Source organism: Vespa mandarinia, chromosome 7 (assembly GCF_050613455.1).
Source record: "Vespa mandarinia isolate Hongniang chromosome 7, ASM5061345v1, whole genome shotgun sequence".
Lineage (NCBI taxonomy): Eukaryota > Metazoa > Arthropoda > Insecta > Hymenoptera > Vespidae > Vespa > Vespa mandarinia.
In genome coordinates, this window is record NC_140816.1 from 204,015 (window position 1) to 228,003 (window position 23,989).

The following is a 23,989-nucleotide window of genomic DNA, read 5'->3' on the forward strand; positions in this document are numbered from 1 at the left end:
TTATTTATTAATTTATAAATTTTATTAAAAATTTGATCAGATTTACAAAAAAATCAAATTAAGTTTCTCATCAGTAATTGTGATTATTGCAAAATTGATCCAAATTATATATTTTTGTTTGTACTTTTTTATTAATTCGAATTATAAAACGTACTAAATAAATAAAATTTACAAAGGGTGATCGGTTATTGATATATGCACATAAACACAATATTAAACTTTTTGATAGAGTTAATATTACAACTGTCAAAAGTTGAGATCTTTTTTTATTCTCACATTTTATATATATATATATTATACATAAACTCAACAGGTGTTAATAATTAATGTTACAGGTGTTCGGAGCATTGACTTCGTGTGCTCTACACGTGAGCGATCACTTCTATGGTACCGGCGAGTCCTTACTCTTTAGGTTCACACCAAGGTTCCAAGCTTTCAATTGGACCGGTGATAATCTTTACTTCATCAAAGGCAACAATGAGAGCCTTGCCATAGGTGCTGGAGAGTAAGTTTTTCTTATGCTTAAATAAAAAAAAATGTACATTATATATTATAAAATATATATTATGTGTTTATATATATATATATATATATATATATATATATATATATATATTAACTGAGAGAATTTAATTTATATTTATATTTATTGTATCTATAAAATCAATATGAGCCAATATAGCTTCAATCAGAAAAATATTGTACAAAAAAATGGGCAAAATTAATAGCTCGGTTATAGCTCATTATCAAATATAATTAATTTATATCTATATTATCTTATATTTATTATATATTATATAATTGTTAATTTAATTTAAATATTTATATATAATATATTATATGATATACATATGATTAATATAATATATAATTATATTATAATGTCACAATTATGATAAAAAAATTATAATATAATTAAAATGTAATTGTATGTATATATGTATATAATTAAATTAATATTATATATATATTATACAAATATCATATAACACAAGTATTTATAAATATTTATATATATATATATATATATATATATATATATATATATATCTATATATTCGTATTATATACGAATACTTATATTATGATACGTAAAAGAAGAAAAAAGTATAAATGAAAAAGGATAAACAAATTCACATTGAATATTATTTGTAGTGGTAAATTTGGCCTCTGGCTTGACGGTGATCTCTATCAAGGAAGGACGCAAACATGTAGAACGTATGGGAATGAGCCATTGGCGCCACATGAAGACTTCGTAGTTAAAACACTGGAATGTTGGGCGTTTATATAGGATTCGGCCTCATATTATTCATCCGCTACCTTGCCCCTCACACCGCAGCCTAATTTGACCTGAATCTAACTACCTCTCTCCACCAGTGATATCCAAATCTCTAAGGAGAGATCATAAAGAAGAGGACACGATAAATAAATGAAGAATTAATTTTTTGAAGGAAAATAATAACAATATAAAATAAAATAAACAACAATACCAACAAAACAACAACAACAACAATAACAATAACAACAAAGAGACCATACTTTTGCCCGAAGAGATTAAAATATTGATAATCTTTGATTGTCGTTAACTCAAATACACATAGTCGAGAGTAATTTAACAAAGGAAACAAACCAATAATAATAATAATAATAATTAACAAACAAGTATATAAGAAAAAGAGAGAGAGAGAGAGAGTAGAAAGGAAATATAATAAATATATTGAGTTCGATCGATGGATTAAGAAATCCGCGTGTCTTCTTTGAAAATTCAAAGGATCCTTGTAGATCCGTTGTAATAATAATAATAAGAGAAAGAGATACAGATTTTATTTTAGAGCTGCCAAATAATAATGACGATGATATGTGATGGTAGTAGAGAATTAAGAAAATGGAGGTTTTGAAAGAGAAAATTATAAAAGAAAAGAGGCTCACGAATTCTCAGAAACGTAGCGCCAGAGTCTTAACTCCACGGACTATGTAGCTATTGGTTATTTTATTATTAATATTATTACTATTATTATATTATTACTATTATTATTATGATTATGATTGATTATTAATATTATTACGTTAATTGTCCTGTTTTTCTTCCCCTTTTTTCTAAGTTGGCATATTTATTTCATTTTGTGTGTATGAGTGTTATTTTTTTTTCTTCTACTTTTTTTCTATTATTACTATTATTACTATTATTATTATTAATATTATTATTATTATTATTACAATTACTATTACTATTACTATTATTATTACACTCTTGTGAACGATCGTCATATTGTGAATTGAAAAAGTTGAGTAGAGAAGTCGAAGAAACACGACGATCGCATTTTTGTACAATGATAAACTTGCTTACTAGTCGCGAAATTATGAGACGTTTCTTTTTTTTTCTTTTTTCGAAGGGATTACGACGCTATTATTAAGCGACGATATTATAATCGTGTGAACGGAAATGAAAGAGTGATAGATTTATTGCGAATGATTTAGATGAATGATTAAGATGATGGATGATAATACTGATTAAAAAAAAAATGAAACGGCAAAAAAGAAATATGAAGGAATAAAGAAAGAATGATACGAAAGAAGAAGGAGATGTATATATATATATTATATATTATATATATATATATATTTCCTTGAAAATATATAGAAAGAAAAAGAGCAGCAAACGTCGATAAAATTAAAATATAATAAAACGATAATGAAAAAACCACTACAACTAAAACTAACTGTTTGTTGATGTGTAGATAATGTAGATAGTTAATGTAAATACATCATATGTTATTATATTAATTTTATCACTAAGTAACATTGCAGAAGAATACTGCTACGTAGGCGTTAGCTCGTAATAATAACTGAAACTAAACGAAACAAAACAAAAATATATAAAAAAAAAATTGCATATAATCGAAGACACACAGGTACACAGAAAGAAACCACACAATTTGTGAGAAACATATACATATATATATATATACAGGTAGTTCCCGCTTGACGAATTCTTGTGTTAAATGAATTTTCTGTTATAAAAACAAAATTGTTTTTTCTTTTTTTTTTTTTTTTCGTTTTTAAATAATATAACCTATACCCAAAAGAAATCTATTTTTTATTTTTAACATCATTATTATTATTATTATTATTATTATTATTATTATTATTATTATTATTACTATTACTATTATTATTATTATTATACTTATTATTATTATTATAATTATTATTATTATTATTATTATTATTATTATTATTATTATTATTATTATTATTATTATTATTATTATTATTATTATTATTATTATTATACTTATTATTATTATTATACAATTTTTCAATATGAAAAAAATTGAATTGTTAGAAACAGAAGACACTATGTTTCTTGTATTGTATGTTTGAGAGATGTCAGTTCTCACTTTATTAAAACGAGAGAGTGAGTAAGAAAAAGAGAGAGAGAGTAATATTGGAATAAATTTATTCATAAAAACGGGAACTACCGGTACACGTATGGCGTTATAGAAAATTCTCACGTATGTACGTTTTGCATAAACTTGATCATGATCTGAAAATGATAAAAATGATGATGATGATGATGATGATTGATGATGATTAAGATTTAGGATCTGATAAGTAACGATATATTACAAGTGTGTGTGAGAGAGAGAGAGAGAGAGAGAGAGAGAGAGAGAGAGAGAGAGAGAGAGAGAGAGAGAGAGTGAGGCTGTGTAACGTATATAAAAAAAAAATAAAAATAAAAAATATATCAAATATATAAGAACTCGAATTGAGTCAGTAAATGGTTAATCTGTGTTTGTGTATTCAAGACTATATAATGTAGTGAAAAAAATAATTGAAATAGAGATTATACAGAAACACAGAAAAACTTAACACGCAAAATATTATTACCTGTGCCTCGCTTCGCTCTCTTTGTCTTTCTCTGGTTGTGCAAACTTTGTACACACATTTTACCGGCGCGTTCGCTGTCGCATATCGTTGAAAAATACACGCAATCAATTCGTGCAAATGACCTCACACTTCCATACCGATAAATGATCATTGATATATACACATACATACATACATACATACATATATATATAGTGATTATAATTAATATAATATTATAAATGCATATATATCTGTATGTGTATATGTGTGTGTATATATATATATATATATATATATATATAGATCTACTCAGTTCGATGCTCTTCTTCGCGCAAAACCACGATGATAATAAGAACGCCTCAGGACTATCCGAGCTTACTGTCTCTTCTATCTTGCGAACGTCTTTGTCGATATCGATTGTTTACAAAATAATCGCATCGCTGCTATATATGTACCTTAGACTTGGTCGAAACCTTAGCTATCATTGTTAGAAAAGGTACACGTGCTAATGTAATACGAGAGCCTGTAATAGAAAGAAAGAGAGAGAGTAGAGAAAGAGAAAGTGAGAGAGAGAGGAACTTTCTAACAAATCGGAGTTTCGTTTGCGACAAAAATTTCAAGACTATAGAGAATTTTTATAAATATTACTTTGTTTTCATTTTGTATATTTGACAATTACGTTGATGAATATTTCACTTTTGTTTGTTTTCTTTTCTTCTTGTTTCTGTTGTTGTTCTTTGTTTTGTTTTATTCTGTTCTATATTGTTTTTAACAATCTATTGATCTTTGGGAGAAAAGGAATCTCATTGTTATCGTTTGAACATATAAACAAGTGAATTCTTCGTTTGTCGATATTATCTTAATGTTAAATAAAATAACATAGATTTTGAATTATCGATTATTCTATGGATTTTGTGTTTGAAATTGTACTTGTTTTGTCTTTCTTCGTTTTTCATAGAGACGTTACTTCGTAGAGTCTCGCAAGAGAATTTTTTGTCGCAAATCAATGAAAAAAGGGAACAATATCACGCGAACAAAGGAATAAAATAATGAGCGAAAAAAAAGTAAGAACTATCATTTCTAGACTGTGTTCCGAAGATAGAGATTGAGGAATTAAAGGGGAGAAGGTGGTAAAACAATACGATTGGTAAAAATTTGAGAAAAGCCTCTACGAGAAAATGATAATATTTAATGCCTTTTTTTTAATGAGGGAATTTTCGAAACGAAGGAACTTTAAAAATCGGAACTCGCATCAAAAAATGTGAGAGTAAGCGCGACTATCAATATGAAAAAAAAAAAAAAATATAGATAAACAACAACAACGTTAGAGTGGTCAATTCTGTTACGACGTACCGTTTAAGTTAAAACCCGGAAATCAAATAAACGAAAAGAATAGAAAGGAAAAAAAAATTAAAGGGCAGCTATTATAATCTTTCCGGATTAATGTCTCCAATATGCGTATGCCACGAAAATGTTCATCTTTTTATATATATTGAAAACAAAGGGAAACAAAAAAAAAAGAAAAATAAGGGGAAAGAAAAAGAGGGGTAAAAAAAAGTAATTATGAAAAAAAAACCAATTCGATGGCAGTGTTAAAACACGAACCTATCGGAATGTTTCTTCGAGTCTTATAACTAACTAAATAATAATAATAATAGTTAAACCCAAAACCGTTTATAAACTTGCTATTAAAAAGAACAAAGAGAAAAAAAAATTACGAACGAAAGGGAGAGAGGAAAAGAAAGAGAAAGAGGAAAGAACTAAGCATCGAGTCGTGTTTCTATATACGATTATACGATTTTTTCCATCTTCTTATTCTTACGAGTGTATTTTCTATAAAAAAAAAAAAAAAAAAAAAAAAAATAAAAATAAAAATAAAAATAAAAATAAAAATAAAATAAAATAAAAATAAAAAAGCGCGTGATATTGTCGTGTTGCGTCGGGGAAGATCAAGAAGAAAAAAAAAAGAAACAACCGAACCGAAAGCAAAAAAGAAATTTTAAAAGAAAGAAAAAAAGAGAAAAAAAAAACAGGAAAAGAATGAAAAAGTATAAAAGGAAAATCTGCTGTAGGCGCGCGAGAAAGAGAGAGAGAAGAGAAAAATGATGACTAAATTATTCAAAGTTCGCGGTCCTTTGTTTCCTTAAATACTTCCATCAACATCTCCCTCGATACCCATCCCTCACGTGTTCCTTTCTCCTCAACCTTTCAACTCCCCCAACTTTAGCCACAAGCCTAGCCTCTACTTATTATATATATTATTAACTTCCGACGAAGAGCAACGTAGAAATCTTTCAAAGTTAACATACATATGTACGTTCGAACTTCGTAAGACTGAACGGCCGTATCGATCAAGAGTGTGTGTATGATTAAAAAGAAAAATATATGTATATGTATTAAGAAAAAAAACAAACAAACAAACGAAAAAAGATAAGCAAAAAAAAATCCAAATACGAAACTAACTAAACTAAACTAAAACAAAGAAAACAGGAAGTAAATGTAATCCAAACCGAATATACGAATAAAAGAAAAATAAAAAAATGTGTAAGGGGGGCGGAAACTCTGGATAAAAAAAAAAAAAACGAGAAAGTGAACTCTATTTCGAACGATATTATCAATATCATAGGTTTCTCTGTGCACTAGTTACGAAACGCACTATGCGATGACACACGCGATATTTAGTAAAATCTTTCTGTATTTATATATATATATATATATATATATATATATATATATATATATATATATAGAAAGAGAAAGAAAGAATAAAAAAAAAACACATTGAAACAAACACATACATGCGTATATATTAACCGGAACGAAACTAAAAAAAAAAAAATAAATAAATAAAAATATGGCAATTTGATGTTAAAAGCAAAATGTTGGATAATGAAATAAACAAAAGAAAAAAAGAAAAGGAGCTAAAGCACAAAAGCGTTATCCTCACTAATCGTGTTATATAGCTAAAGAAACACAAAACCGGCTTATTATAATTATTATTACTATTATTATTATTATTATTATTATTATTATTATTATTATTATTATTATATTATTATAGTATAGTTTCGAGTGTTATACGCAAGAGTAGCGTGAAGCAACATTATGCGAGATATGGAAGAGCGAGAGAGATAGAGATAGAGATAGAGAGAAAGATAAGGAGAGGGAGGGAGAGATAAACTTTGCCTAGAATATATATTAATTTAGTATCTAGACGTATATACGTGCATACTATTGTGATATCATGTAAATGGAGATGAAAAAAAAACAAATACATATACATACAAGGAACATACATAGGTGAGATATATACAAACACACGTATACACACGTACACGTACACGTTGCAGCTGCTATATATTATGATAATGATTTAGAAAAAAAAAAATAAATAAATAAATAACAAACACGTATATAATCGCGAATCACTTCGATGGTGATACACTTTTAAGCGCGTATATCAATTCAATGAAACACAGACTTGAAAAAGCAGCTTTCTCTTATCGATGATGAACAAAAAAAACTATTAAAAATAAATATATATATATATATATATATGTGTGTGTGTGTGTGTGTGTGTGTGTGTGTGTGTGTGTGTGTGTGTGTGTGTGTGTGTGTGCGTACATGCGTGCGTGCATGTGTGTGTGTGTGTGTGTATATATATATATATTTAATCTACATACACTGAGAAAAACACTCGAGACGATAAAAGATAATAAATTAAGTGTAATAAAATAGGCAGGTTTGAAGAAAAATGAAGAAATTTTTTTTGAAGAAGAGAAAAGAATTGGGGTTAGGAGAGAGAAATAAAAGAAGTACATATATATACAAATATACATACATATATACATACTTACTTACGTACGTATTCACGAGTCTCGATGTTGAAATGAAAAATAAAAATCACGTAATGATTGTAAGTTGTAAGAAAATAAAAAGTGAAGTGTGTCTGAAGAAAAGGAATGCTCTTTTTTTTGTTTACTCTTTCGTTTCTCTTTTATTATTTTTATTTCTTTTATTTATATATATATATATATATTTTTTTTTTTATGATTCCTTATCGTACTAATTTCGCTTTTTGCAATTTATTCGTGTTTTTTTATTTTCTTTTTTCAAATATTATTATCGCATTACAAATCTTATTTTTTTCCTTTCTTTCTTTTTTTGCGCTTGTCACATTATTTTACATTTAACACAATAAAAATTTATTTACATATATTATTTATATATTTCCTTTCTTTTTACTTTTTTGAATTACTTTTGGACGTCTTCGTACGTCTTCTTTTTATTACATCAAATAAAATTCTCGAACAATTTTCAATTGTTCTTTATGTACTTTTCTTTGTTTTGTCTTATTTAAAAAATATTACAAATAAAAAGATAACAAACAAAACGATATGATAAGAACGATAGATATTATGAATAAATGAATAAATAAATAAATAAATAAATAAATAAATAAATAAATATATAAATAAATAAATAAATAAAAAGAATAAAACAAAAGGTAAAAAGAAGAAAATGACGTGTGCGAAAATAATGGTGAAATGAACGAATATATCAACTCGAAGGGAAATAAGAAATAAGAAAAAAAAAACCAACGACAACAAAATAATTGTCTATTGTAAAAATTCATATTGTAATCGTTTCGACTGCCCGAAATCTGCTTTACTTTCTTCTCTGCGAGAGGCTTTATTAATTCTCTACTGAAATTTTGAAAATGCCGTATACGAATGGCAAAATTATCTAAAGAATGTACTACTGCCTCTACAAAATATCGTAGTACTAGATTAAAAAATGTACAACTTAAAAAATGAAACAAGTACTCCTACATATATACATCTATATGTATATATATAAATATATATACATATATACATATATTTATATATATACATATACACATGTAAACGTACATACATACAACCATATCATTCGACGAGCAAGGAGAACCTTCTATCAAATGAAATAAATTAGGAGACCTGCTTCTTTTTTAATAAAAAAAAAAAAAAAAAAAAAAAAAACGGGAAGGAGGAGAGGAGAGGATTCTTGATTGTATCGAGAAGGGTTGATTATCTCGAGAATTAACATTTAAAAAAAGAAAAAAAACAAAAACAAAAAAGAATCGTCTTCTATTCGTTCCTAAGCTTCTCAAAGGTGTACCAAGAAAATACTATTATTTTGAAATGACTATTTCAACCAATTTCTTCAGGCAATCGCGTAGAATTTTTTGATAAAAAGAAAAAAAAAAAAAAAAGAAAAAGAGAAAAAGATAGAAAAAAAATATATCGAAAAAAGATTGGTGTCAATCGATGTACAAAATTAAAAGGAGAAGCCGTTCTCTCGTACGTCGATAAAAAAAAATTTCGCTTGAACGTAGTTGCACACCTCAACAAAAAGATGAGGGAGATTTTTCCCATGCAAAAGAGAAAAAAAGAAAAAAACAAGAAAAAAAAGAAAAGAAAAGAAAAAATAGAAAAAAGAAAGGGAGAAACAAATAAAACCCATTTACATCGTTTTATTTACATATAAACGAATCGTTCTATATGTTGAAGAACAGGGACTGACAAATTGATATTAATTTCTATATTGATATAAATTCGATATAAATTATTATTAGCGGTCGTCAATTAAACCGTTAATGGTATATAATAAATAATAAATTTAATATATACGACGTTGTATTTAAATAATAACGATGTAATATTTTGTAAAATTTTGTTACTTCTTTTTTTTTTTAATTTATTTCTATTTTTTTTCTTTTCTTTTTTTTATCCTATCGAATATACAATAATATCAACTTTATTTTCTTAATCTCCATGAAACACATATTAATAGACTATAATTAATATCTATTTTAATTAATATTTTTATTCGATAGACATTTGGACATACGGATTAATAACATAAAGGGAAGATAAATGATCGACTACTAATGAAACTATGCTCAGTCCCTGGATAATACGATTGATATCATTATTGGAAATTAGATTTGATAATTAAGGTCAGAATAAATAAGAAGTATGTTTAAATTGTTAATGATTAAAAATACGCTCGTCGTTGATACTAATCTTATATGTCCTTGGTATACTCATAGTAGTATTAGACGTATTAGAGAGCTAAGCCAATGATAAATAAGATATTTAAACGGAAAAAGAAAAAAAAGAAAAAAAAAAGGAAAAAAACAAACAAAACAAAACAAAAAAAATAAAGTGAGAAGATAAAAATAATTATTCGAAGGGAAGGAAGGAAAGAAAGGCGATAAGATACATCGGAAGATATAAGACCCTTTTCTGTACACATTGTCAATTAGATTCAGACTGATCGCAGGGATTGAAAAACGCATAAACGATTCAATGTTAATTCGATGTTTTAGCTAAACGTAATAATCGTCGTCGTTGTTAATAATATATTTAATGGAAGAAAAAAAAAATATACCTATATAAAGAGAAAAAAGCGTGCATTGTGTATGTCAGGCGAACAGTGACGTAACGTTGGCGAAAAAGATCGTCTTTTCTCGAAATTACGAATTGAAAATAAGAGAAAAGATTTTCGAGAAATATGAAAGAGTGACAGATAATCATTCGACTTGAATTTCTTTCTTTTTTGTTTTCTCTTCTTTTTTATGGAAATCTTTAAATTCTTCATTTACTTCCTTACAAATATTATCATTATTATTTTTTATTTAAATGAGATATCATGGAAATAGGATATATATACATATGAATAAATATTCATTCCATAAAAATAACAAGAGTTAACGATATTAACTTTAAGTGAATTTAAAACTTACGTTACGTCACTGAATCGTAATTAATTATCGTACGATTAAATGAGAAAGAAAACAAAATTTACATTAATAACCGTAACATTACACTAAACATTTTTCAATGATACACGTACTTACATAATTACATGCGAAGACCAATTTTTCGTTTTGGATATAGACGCACATACATAGATGCACATATACACACATACGCAGATACATTTGTAATTCTCCTTATCATTCCCATATCCGGTATTATTCCCTTTTTTATTAAATTTTCTCTTTCGTAATTTCTTTATATTACTCCAAATAACTCCACTATATTTATTTATCTTTTATATTTACTCTAGAACATTAAATTATCTAAAAATATCTATGCGTATCCATAAATGCACATAGATAACTCTCAAATTTTATATATATTTAAAAACTAAACGAATGATTTGTTCTCAATAAAAAAATGAATAAATAAAACCGACAGAGATAACAATGACGATTAATTATATTGATTTTTGTCACTTTGTCGAGAATCTAAACGTCCTCAAATTTGACAAAGGATATGATACATTAATATGAAAATTAATTTTCTCCCATGAGCAGGCTGTAAAGCGATATTCTAAATTACATACATACACTTTTACACGATTACACATACTTAATGTGAATACTATCGAAAGCGCGATCGAGAACGTCGATGTAAGTATAGATAAACGCGTATCTGGATGTACAATTTATTATTATTATTATTATTATTATTATTATTATTATTATTATTATTATTATTATTATTATTATTATTATTATTATTATTATTATTATTATTATAATAATAATAATTATTATAATTATCAATTATTATTATCATAATAATAATCATTATTGTAATTATAATTATAATTATTATAATTATTAATTATTATTATTATTATTATTATTGATTAGTGATCGTAAATATAACTTACTATTTTTTCAAGAATAGATCGACTACATTATGAAAAAAAAAAAAAGAAAAAGGGGGCAAGAAAAATGCATTTATTTTTTTAATTAAATACTTTTGAGATAAGCAATAAATTGGCCGTGGCATAATGTTCGATAAATTAAATGTTTTTTAGACATCGAACTACCCTAATTTTTGGAATTGATTTATGCTAAATTATATATTGTGTGTGCATATATATATATATATATATATATATATATATATATATAAAATTTACCATGCATACATAATTAATTGATATTTTCAATGAAAAGAAAACTTTATTGATCGACCTAATCGCATTGTTTTTCTTACGCTGTATCAATGTTAGGTTCTTATCGAGATCCTAAAATAAAGAAAAGTAAATAAATAAATAAAGAAAAATAAAGAAAGAAAGAAAGAAAGAAAAATAAATAAATAAATAACGTATTTTGATCTCTTATTCTTTTTGATCTTATTTGATCTTATTCTTTACATTTGAAGTATAGGATCGATCTAATTTTTGTTGAAAACTTTCTAAACTTTCCGTACGCATCCCCACGTAGAAAAATAAACAAAAAGAGAACAGACAGACAGACAATGAGAGAGAGAGAGAGAGAGAGAGAGAGAAAGTAAAATGAAAAGAATTAAATAATAGGTCAAAAAGCGATCACCCCTTTTTGAAATACACACAATAATTATCTGGACCAATAAATTTTACACTTCTATTGATACGTACTAACTCACTTAGGAACACAACCTATATCTGATCTCTTTAAATATCAAGATATTGAGGAGGAGGAAAAAAAAGAAAGATAAAAAAAAATTAGATAAAAAAATAATAATAATAAAAAAGAAAAATGAAGAAAAAGAAGAAGTAAAAAGAAAAAATACGAGAAAAACATTCGCTATGCACTTTATTAATTCACTATTAACTAGTAACTTTTTCACCCTCCTTCGATACTTACATAAATAATTACCTGATGTGTATCCTCCTTTTTTGTACGTGTATTATACATATGTATTATCCTCGCAGGAACTACCGCTACATAATCAATCAATCATCGAACACTGTGTGTCTATCGTTATCATAATATATTGTGATTAATCCAATATGTATCGAATATATATGTAGTAATATGTTACATAGCATATTTTCTGACAACTGGACGTGCTCTTCGTAGTTCATATATGAATTGGTTTAATATAAGCGAAATCTGTACAGAATAGAATCTCATATATATAAATTATATATATAATTATTTTTCTTTCTTTTCCATTTTTTATTCTATCGATCGAAAAGATAAGCTGAGAATTAATTGACATTGACGACATATATCGAATGAGAATACGAATTATTATTATTATTAATATTATTATTATTATTAATATTATTATTATTATTATTATTATTATTATTATTATTATTATTATTATTATTATTATTATTATTATTATTATTATTATTATAAACTTGTTAAATTATAATTAACGATTTTCTTCAATTATATTTGTTAGATAAATAATGCAATAAGAAAAATTTTGTCAAAAACAAAAAAAAACACAGAAAAAAGAAATTAAAACCGATTTCGTGCCAGCATATTTTCTTTTTTCTCTAACAAATGTAAACGATTACAAGCGACTTTCAAAGCAATTTATTCTACCTTAACTTTTCGTTAGAAACTCCAAAACAATTTTCACAAAATTTGTCTAAGTTATTTTAATTGAAAATTTCAAGGGGTATATAAAGGGAATTTCAAAAAGGAAAGAGAGAGAGACAGAGAGAGAAAGAAAGAGAGCGCGTCCTTTTCGAATATGTTCGTGTAATATAAAAATAAATAAATCTATTAAAAATATAATAGAAAGAATAGAAAAAAGTAACATAAAAAATCGAGTGAAAGAATAAAAAAAGAAACTAGGAATATAACAGACGTCAAAAACAGAATGCATTTCTATGTTCAAAGAGACAGAATGGCGAGTGTGTGTATGCGTGTATATATCGAACATACATATATCGAACATATAACAACAAACAACAAACAACAAACAACAAACAACAACAACAACAACAGCAACAATAATAATAATAATAGTTAAAAAAAATATATATATATTATACATACATATATCGTAAACATGTGTATATTGCGTATACATATTATATATAATATTGATTGTGTCGAGGCGTATACACAGTTAAAAAGCTGATTTTAGACCAAAGCAAAAAATGAGTTGATAGATTCCAGCAAATACAATATTATGCAAAGAGAAAAAAAAAGAAAAGAAAAGAAAATGAAAAAATATAAAAAACAAAAAAAAATGAAGAAAAGAAAATACAAAACAGCTTAGCTTGTACCTTCGCAAAAAAAAGCTGTAAATTTTAAGACGTTTTGTGACGACGGTACCGACTTCCATTGGTCATTATGAATGATTAAGAAAGTTAAAGAAAGAAAAAAAAAAAAAAGGAAATAAAAAAAGGGGACAAAAAGAAAGACAGACAATTATTTATTTTTACGGATTAGATTTTCAAAAATGTCGATCCTTTGGTGATCGGTGCCGTTAAATGTCATTAATAATGCGAACGTGCACGATCCGTTTCGATGGAAAATATTGAATAACTTTTCGTCGAACATATATAAGTACACGCATGTGTGTATGTGTAGCTGTATGAGTTTGTGTATATATATATATATGTATATATATACAAATACGCACACGTACACACGAAATTGAAAGATTGTATTGCGAACGCACGCATACATGTGTATACATATATACATATATGAAAATAAATATATAAATAAATAAATAAATATAAATATATATATAAATAAATATATATATATATAAATAAATAAATATATATATATATATATATATATATATATTCGATAAAATGCCAACCATACGAATATCGCGAATTATACTATAATTACAATTTTAATAATGTTCATCTTCGTTTCTTTGGTTCCTCTTTTTGTTTTCATTTTATATATATATATATATATATACATATATATATATGTATATATCTATGTGTATATATATATGTATATATATGTCGTTGTATTGTTATATAATAATTTTATTATTATTATTGTTTTTTAACTTACCGAAGATGATAAACAACGAACGTGTATGCTTTGTCGATTATTGTATTGTCATAACGTTGAATAAATTGTAAAATTATTTTATCGTGTGAAAGGCAATATCACAAGTGACTGTAACGTGACTCGTGAATGACCATATCACTGGTGACATCCTTTATGGTCGTACAACCTGTAAAAAAAGAGTGACAATATATGAAATATTAAAGAATTATTAGAACGTAATATTTAATTGATTACCTGTCAAAGCGAAAACTTGATCGATTTCTTTTTTCATCATTTCAAGAATATTTAATGCACCTTTTTTTCCAGCATAACATAAACCCCATAACATCGGTCTACCTATAAATACCTGTAATTGATTAAAAATAATATTTGTAAACTTGTCATATTTATAATTTACTTCTATATAAAATTCTTTGCTTCAGCCTATAAATATTAATGAAAAATAATTATTTTATTTAATAATTATTATATATCATTATCTATATATATCATTATATATATATATATATATATATATATATATATATATTATATATAGATTATATAATATTAATAATCTTTATGAAAAATATTATATAATCTCTTATCGTTTTAAAGTAATCATGATACAATTTTATAATATAAATATGTTTGTTTTATCGCATCGAAAGTTTTTTATTTACCATGTTAGCGCCTAAAGAAAGAGCTTTAAAAACGTCAATGCCTTGTCTAATTCCTCCATCCATATAAATTTCTATTTTATCCTTTACTGCATTCACTATCTCTGGTAAGACTTCGATCTATAAAAAAACAAAAGATATGTAATTAAAAGTAATTACTTACATTCCAAAATTTCTTAATTTTCGTATTTGAGATTTATCGAATTTTTTTGTCTTTTTTTTCATATTATATATATATATATGTATTACACACATACACACACACACACACACACACAATGTGTCTCATTTTAAATGGTATGATCAAATATTTCCGATCTTATTGATTTTATAAATAAATGTTTCAAATAGAAGTTGGTAAATCTCAAGAGAGAAATGTAATATTTATTGTAGCATTATTTCTTAGAGAGCCCTATTGTCAAGATATGAATGTCATAATAATTTTTTTTATTAATAGAAATCGATATTTTAAATACAACAAAAGTTGTAGATAATATCAGCACCTACTTTTTCATCAATATTTCGTCGAATTATGGCGCCTTGAAACTTCAACAAACTGTGTAATCGCAAAAATGTGATTAAATTTGCTGTAAACATCTGATAACCGATGAATTCATTAATTAATTTCTTTTTCGTCTTGTTTTGTTTATTTATTTATTTATCTATTTGTTTATTTATTTTGGATTCATGTATTATTAAAGTTATGATCATTTGAAACGCGATGCATTTCGACAATCATAAAGAACAATATTGCAATTAAATACAATAATAAATTTTATTTGAAACATTTGTTTATAAAACCAATGGAATCGTAGATATTTAACTATATCGTTTTAAATGAAGCACCCTATATATTATACCGATAAATTGTATTTTGTTAAAATAAATAACATGTAAAAATATATTTTGTTAACGTAAATAATATTTAATGCAAACCGTGGCAGGAACACCATCAACTTGACGTGCACCATGATTAGAAACTATAATGGCAGCGGCTCCATATTTCACGCTTAAAATTGCATCTTCGGCAGTTAAAATACCTTTCAATATGATCGGCAGTTTCGTAATGCTAAAGAAAAAAATTTCTTCCTAAGAAAAATTCTTTAAAATTTTCTTTTCAAAGAATAGAATTTTTAATAAATTAATTATCTTGTCAATAATTAAATAATCGAAAGCTGCAATGATTTTTAATAAGATACCTTAAGGTATCATAAAAAGAAAGAAAAGAATTGAAAATTTAGATAAATAATTTACGTACCTTTTGAGCCATGTAATATCTTTCCAAGAAAGTGATTGGTCGAACATTTTATTAACGTACTCGTTTAAACCTGATCCCGTTTTAGATGTGGTCATTTTATTCAACAAAGCTTCTTCAAAATTAGCTAATCTAAAAAAAGTATAAATTATATCTAATGTCTAACAAATTCGAGAGAGAAAGAGAGAGGGAGAGAGAGGAGGAGGAGGAGGAGGAGGAGGAGGAGGAGGAGGAGGAGGAGGAGGAGGAGGAGGAGGAGGAGGAGGAGGAGGAGGAGGAGGAGGAGGAGGAGGAGAGAGAGAGAGAGAGAAGAAAAAATAGAAGAATATATTTATATGTACCTCAAATGTTTAGGAAGTGAAAATTTGTTTCTCAAATCGGCTCGTCTGTCACCAAAAATTGGCGCGTCTATTGTAAGAACGAGTGCTTTGAAGCCAGCTTTCTCGGCTCGCCTTATTAAATTCAATGTAATGTTTCGATCGATGTAAACGTAAAGTTGAAACCATTTTATACATTTCGGTGCTACCTTCGCGACTTCTTCGATACTGCTGGTTGATATAGTCGAGAGTATAAATATCGTTCCCGCTGCTTCGGCAGCTATAAATAAATAAATAAATAAATAAATAAATAAATCTATAATACAAATTTTCTGATATCGCGTTTTAACACTTTGTTAAAAATAAATCATGAATTATCTTTATATAATATAAATATATAATAATTAATATATAAACTTTGCATAATAGTTAAAAAATATATTATTTTTCTATGTATAATAAATGTAATAATATATACATTTAAGTAATATACGTTTTAATTCGAAAAAGAAAAAGAAAAAGAAAAAAAAAAGAAAAAGAAAAAGAAAAAGAAAAGAAAAGAAAAGAAAAGAAAAGAAAAGAAAAGAAAAGAAAAGAAAAGAGTTACCTAACCTCGAATACAAAATTTCGAATAGAAAAATCGATTTTCGATCGCCAACAGGTCAATACGTCCGAAATGTAATTCAAACTCAGCGTACTCTAGCGTCGTGGCGATCAATCAACGGTAATACAATATACGCATGCGTATAATCGACCTCTATACACTCACCTTTATCATATCCCCTCTACTCGCGTTTTAACTAGCGAAGTCAATGTTATTACTGTTGCCGGTTTATTCGGCGCGTAACGTTCGGTCTATTATTTTTCGCGCGATGTACGCCGATAAATATATTTTTCTTTATAGGAACGATAGATGAGAGATATTCTTGATAAGTAGTATTAAGTGAGGTTAATAAACTACGTATTAGATATGACAGAGGATCGTTCGAAATGATGAGACGAAATGTGATAAGTCTCGTTAAGTTCTTCTTTTTGGCAGTATTTACCGTTTTCCTCACTGTAATTATCTTTCGATATATTAGACGACCACATAGTCGTGAATCAACAAGCCCACAAGTTTCATTTGCATTGATAGAAAATGGAGGAAAGCTTCCAATGGATTTGACTCAAAATTTTAATAAACAGGTAAGCTTTACCTACTTTCTCTCTCTCTTTCTCTTTCTCTCTCGTCCTCTTTTCTTTCTACTTTCTCTGTTAGTTTCGAAGCTGTCTACCGAGAGGAAGGTCAAAGACCCATTCATCCTGCGCGCGACCATTTAAGCGAGTCAAACAGGTTGCGTGACATTCCACGTTAGTTTGACTTTCACGTGCAAAGTCGTATTTAACAATCGTGGACCCGTGTCACGTGTATTTTCTATCGATTTCATTGAAAGCGAATCTCTTTCGAAACGATTGTCCTTCCAAATATGACCTTTATATTTATGAATATCTTTAAAATAAATTTGTTTCTTTCTTCTTTCTTTTCTTTTTAATTCTATTGACAGTTTAGGTACTTGTTGAGAATTCATTGTGCTTACATATTTTTAATATGTTAACTATGTCTATTTCTTCTTAGACTTATCATTCTAACAAATGTTTGCATATATATGATACATAACATCTGGGTAAATATGCAATGTATCAAATAGGTCATATCACTTATCAATGACATTATCTGTACATTGTAGGTATAATATTTCATAGGAATAGCATGTAATATTTCAGTAGCAATAAAGATAAATATATTTTACATGACATATAATTTTCTTTTTTGTACAGGATGTGGATGAAAAAATCGATTGGCACAATTATAAACAGATAAAAGAAGATGCAAAAAGAAGTGGGACAGGAGAGCAAGGAAAGCCAGCGTTTTTATCCCCTTCTCTTGATGCGCTGAAGGAAAAATTATATAAAACCAATGGTTTCAATGCCGCTTTAAGCGATGAAATTTCTTTGAATCGCTCAATTCCAGATATTAGACATTCTGAATGTAAAAAAAAGAAATATTTGAGGACACTTGATCCTGTCTCTGTGGTAATCTCTTTTCACAATGAACACTTTAGTACTTTAATGCGTACATGCTGGAGCGTTATTAACCGTTCTCCACCTTCACTTCTCTATGAGATTATACTAGTCGATGATGCCAGCACAAAGGTAGAATTAAAAAACAAGTTGGATGATTACGTAAAGAAACATATGCCAAAGGTAAAGATAATACGATTACCAAAACGATCAGGATTAATAAGAGGCCGATTAGCTGGCGCAAAAAAAGCAGTATCTAAAATTCTCGTCTTCCTAGATTCGCACAGTGAAACCAATGTGAACTGGCTACCACCGCTTTTAGAACCAATTGCTCAAGATTATAAAACTTGTGTCTGCCCCTTTATCGACGTAATAGCATATGAAACATTTGAATACAGGGCCCAAGATGAAGGTGCTAGAGGTGCCTTCGATTGGGAATTGTATTACAAACGTTTACCACTACTTCCAGAAGATCTAAAACAACCTGCTGAGCCATTTAAGAGCCCGGTCATGGCCGGCGGTCTGTTTGCTATAAATGCAAAATTTTTCTGGGAATTGGGTGGTTATGATTCTGGTTTAGATATATGGGGTGGAGAACAATATGAATTGTCATTTAAAATATGGCAATGCGGTGGTCAAATGTATGATGCTCCTTGTTCAAGAGTGGGCCATATTTATAGGAAATTTCCACCCTTTCCTAATCCTGGTCGTGGAGACTTTTTAGGAAAAAATTACAAGAGAGTAGCAGAAGTATGGATGGATGAATACGCAGAATATATTTACCGTAGACGACCTCATTTACGATCATTAGATCCGGGAAATTTAACGGAACAGAGAAAGCTTCGAAAGAAATTACATTGTAAACCGTTCAAGTGGTTTATGGAAAATATAGCCTTTGATCTTGTAGAAGTATATCCACCGATAGAGCCTGATGACTTCGCTTCAGGAGAAATCAGAAATATGGGAGCACCAGAATTATGTCTTGATGCTAAGAAAATGAAAAAAGATGAGATTATAAAGGTAGATACTTGTAAAAAAGATAATCCTGTATTATCAGGAGAACAAGAGTTTAAATTGACATGGCACAAAGACATTAGACCAAAAGATCGCACAGATTGTTTAGACGTATCTAGATCAGATATCAAAGCCCCAGTCAGTTTATATCCTTGTCATGGAAAACAGGGTAATCAGTTATGGCGATACGACGTAGAAAAACAATGGTTGATGCATGGTTATGTACCAAGATGTTTGGATACTGATCCAGGTAGTAAAAAGGTTTACGTGACTGTATGTGATCAATCATCTCCTACTCAAAAATGGAGAATAGAAAATGTCAATATGAAAGCTATAAATAATTGGGAGAACGTGGGACCAAAGCTCAAATAAATTTCTTCCTTTGTATTGCCATAATTTTATATTACATTGAGTTACACTCTTAAGCCTTGCAATTTCGATTGAATGTAAATATTGGCAGATCCTGCTGTTTCCAACTAGTCATTCTACGTTGAGATTCAATTATTGTACTTTAGTCGATTGAAAGAAAGTTTGTAGATATGGAAATGAAGATTTGCGCTCTATATGAGAGAAATACGGTTTTATATCTAATACATATAAAAAAGAAATTTCTTTTTAAATATTTTATTTTCATCTCGTTCTATTACGATCGATTAACATTATTCATAGGAGCGTACTATTTGCTGTGTGCCTTAATTCTAACGGCTGCATTTAATAACACCATGTAAAAAAATAAATTAGAAACATCAACAGATTTGTTATTCGACTGAACGATATAATGTTAAGTAGATTATATTACGATATGGTTGCCATAGGAAGAGATTTGCCCTTTTATAAATTATTAGAAGAAAAGACGAGGTGCTAATAATGATATCATATTTTATATATTTCTAAATGAGCATTCTATAACTTTAGTTAGAAATATAGAGGGTGCTATAATAAAAATTTCTATCACATTTGTGCCGAGAAAATATCAAATTATTCATCGAAAGAATTTATTGAATATTTTAACGTATGTATCATAATAATATCATAGATAAGATTTATTCAAACAGAAAAAGAAGTCAACGTTTTTTAGCTCTCAAATATTCAAAAGATATCCGTTGATAAGATTTCAAAAAGAATTTATAAAATTAATAGATTAGGAGATATTACTTTAAAAAATTTTAAAGATATCTGAATAAAAATATAGTGATATATATACATATATATATATATATATATATATATATATATATATATATATATATTCACACACATTTAATAATAATAACAAATATATATATTTAAATATTTTTATAATATATATATATATATGAAATAAATATTTATCTCATACATACATATATTTATAAATTTATTTAAATATATATTAAATTATAATTTAAATTTATAATATATATATATATATATATATATATATATAAAACTAATAAATCTAATTCAAATAAATGATTAAGATAGATTCGAAAAGAAGATATATTTCTACTATTTATAAAAAATAAGACAGTAGACGAATAAAAATCATAGAATCATTGACTAATAAAACAAGGAATTATTTATATTTAACAGAATGAAAATAGAAGCAATAATCATAACGAAAAATTAAATCAAATTGAAAAAATAATTTTAATTGAATAATCCACTTTAAACGATTAGTATAACTAAATATACATACACACACGCGCGCGCGCGCGCCCACACATCATACATACACACACACACACACAGCATCCATAAATATGCGTACATTTCTCAAAAGCGTAATAATTATTAAGTGACTGTGATTATGACGATTATGATGAAGATTATGATAATAAAAGTCTGGTAACATTCGAATATTATTACTATTTTTCTAAAACATTTATATGGTTTAATAAATGTCTAGGACTATTTTTCTTTTCCTCAAACGATTATTAATATCAAATTTCAACTTACCTTTAACATTAGCACATTCACCATCGGGGTGTGCCATGCGTTGCATTGCAGATGGTGCTACTCCCACTGGCATAGAAATCTTTTCACCTAATATCGTCGTGCTTATGTCTCTTTTTGAAACATCTCGAAGAAATCTAGGTTTTATTCGATACCTAAATAATAACACATAATTCATATAATTAATTCATTCGAATTTTTTATGTATTAATATAAAAATTTGAATTTTGTTATTTTCTCTTTTTTGTTTTATTTTGTTTATAAAATATTTATAAAATTTGTTCTTTTTTCGAAATATCCACGAAACATGAACGAAATAAATTTAATCAATTCATTTGAATTTTATATGTAATAAAAATTCAAATTTAATATTGTTTTGTTTTGTTGTTTTTTTCCCTCTTACAAAATATAAATTTGATAAAAATTTTTCAAATAAGTAAAATGGATTACGTATCATATGAATGTTATCAATGCTAACTTATCATAATTTCATAATAATCATTTTTAAACAAGCTCCCAGTTGTCGATAATAATATCATCGACAATAATATCTCTGTTATAAGACAATATTATTATCAGGCGTATAAATAATACGATCTTTGTACCTCTTAAAAGCTTCTCTATTCCATCGTAAACTAGATTCTTCACCGGCTCCGCTTTTATAATAATCTCTTACGATTGGCGTCAAATTGTTTATCGCATATTTTTCATAATCTTCCAAGCATACCAAGTTCAACATTTTCCTTTAAAAATAAAAATAATAAAAAAAGGAAAAAGAAAAAACATACAACTACAAAAATGAAAAAGCAAAAGAAATTTGAATTGAAAATAAATATTTTATAATAAAATTATTTAGAAATTTCGTAATTTACACGTTTCATGACCCTCAACTTCGTCGAAGATAATTGTAACGAATCTCTCTCTCTCTCTCTCTCTCTCTCTCTCTCTCTCTCTCTCTCTCTCTCTCTCTCTCTCTCTCTCTCTCTTATCAGGGCAAATATATTTTTTTTTATTTCCAATTCAATTGAACGCATTTGTATTATCAATAATAACACATACACATACAATACAAAATTGCTTAAAGTATTTATGAGATTACATTTTTCTTCTTTAGACGTAAATAAGATAAGACGATAAAAAAGATAATTATTATGTAACAAGCAGAAAATTATTTCATTGTTTTCTATAATAATATTTTTTCTTTTTTTTCTTTTTTTTTTCTTTTTTTGTCTTTCTTTTTTTTTATTATTAAAAATATCAAATAGAAAAAAAAACTTACTGCGAGAAAATCAAAATATCGTGGAGAATAAAATGATATTATATCGTTGAAAAATTTTCGCTTAGAAGGAACAACTAGATTCAGAAGAAGAAGAGAATCAAAGAGTGCATCGATCGTCTTGGCCGTCTGGCGTATAACTGACACCAAGAACGAAAATTATTAACATAATCCATCGTATTCATCGAATGTGAACTATGTATAACGTTACTGATAAAGATGTTTATATACTTGGTAATATACCATCAAGTTGAAGAAGATTTATTCGAAGAGAGAATTTTTCGTTTCTTGTCATTACATTTATCATTACCTCCTTTTTTTTTCTATTTAATTTTTTCGAAGAGAAGATTTATTCATCCGAGCCTTTTCATTCGATTATTTTTTTATTTCTTTTTCTTTTTCTTTTTTTTTTATATCTTTTTTTCGAAGAACAAACTTCACATTCATCTCTCACTGACGGATTTGATCTTCGATATATCCAAGATCTCCTACGAATTCATGGAAACCTATTAAAGCAAATCAATTATACAAAATATATATTTTTCTGTTTCGACTGTTCAATGATGATGTGAGAAATACACTGATCAAATATGATTATATATACCAGTAAAAATATATAATAGAAATAAAAATTTATTTAACTTTACATAGGTATTTAATAAAATAAAAGATTAAATTAAATTTATCAAGTGCCTGAATTAATTCGGTGATATTCTTTTTATGATTTTTCAGTTTCATTTACAAAAGAAAAAGAAACTA

General features: G+C 26.9%; 3 protein-coding genes across 17 annotated transcripts in view; 2 read left to right on the forward strand and 1 right to left on the reverse strand.

Annotated features, from left to right (window-relative positions):
* The window catches only part of mtd (TLD domain-containing protein mustard), a 196,766-nt gene extending 190,299 nt beyond the window's left edge, over positions 1-6,467 (forward strand). For all 12 annotated transcript variants that reach the window (XM_085658385.1, XM_085658384.1, XM_035863735.2 and 9 more), the window contains 2 exons: positions 336-505; positions 1,156-6,467. In XM_085658385.1, the coding sequence (XP_085514511.1) occupies positions 336-505; positions 1,156-1,291 (306 nt within the window). In that variant the 3' untranslated portion in view covers positions 1,292-6,467. The remainder of the gene's footprint in view (positions 1-335; positions 506-1,155) is intronic.
* Positions 389-23,608, reverse strand: Hao (Hydroxyacid oxidase). Of its 4 annotated transcripts, XM_085658388.1 has the most exons (11): positions 23,234-23,604; positions 22,560-22,697; positions 21,958-22,109; positions 16,969-17,224; positions 16,631-16,759; positions 16,309-16,441; positions 15,376-15,492; positions 14,948-15,059; positions 14,714-14,879; positions 12,569-12,817; positions 11,865-11,967 (listed from the first exon to the last, which is right to left on the reverse strand). In XM_085658388.1, the coding sequence occupies exons 2-9, from the start codon at positions 22,691-22,693 to the stop codon at positions 14,812-14,814; spliced, it is 1,101 nt and encodes a 366-aa protein (XP_085514514.1). In that variant the 5' UTR covers positions 22,694-22,697; positions 23,234-23,604; the 3' UTR covers positions 11,865-11,967; positions 12,569-12,817; positions 14,714-14,811. The 4 variants fall into 4 exon arrangements, with proteins under 4 accessions (XP_085514515.1, XP_085514514.1, XP_085514516.1 ...); XM_085658389.1 differs by lacking the exons at positions 11,865-11,967; positions 12,569-12,817 and adding an exon at positions 389-521 and having other exon boundaries at positions 23,234-23,605; XM_035863781.2 differs by lacking the exon at positions 11,865-11,967 and having other exon boundaries at positions 12,509-12,817.
* Positions 17,723-21,172, forward strand: LOC118440548 (N-acetylgalactosaminyltransferase 6). The gene is made up of 2 exons (XM_035863769.2): positions 17,723-18,129; positions 18,763-21,172. The coding sequence occupies exons 1-2, from the start codon at positions 17,935-17,937 to the stop codon at positions 20,389-20,391; spliced, it is 1,824 nt and encodes a 607-aa protein (XP_035719662.1). The 5' UTR covers positions 17,723-17,934; the 3' UTR covers positions 20,392-21,172.
* Positions 23,609-23,989: the final 381 nt, after the last annotated feature.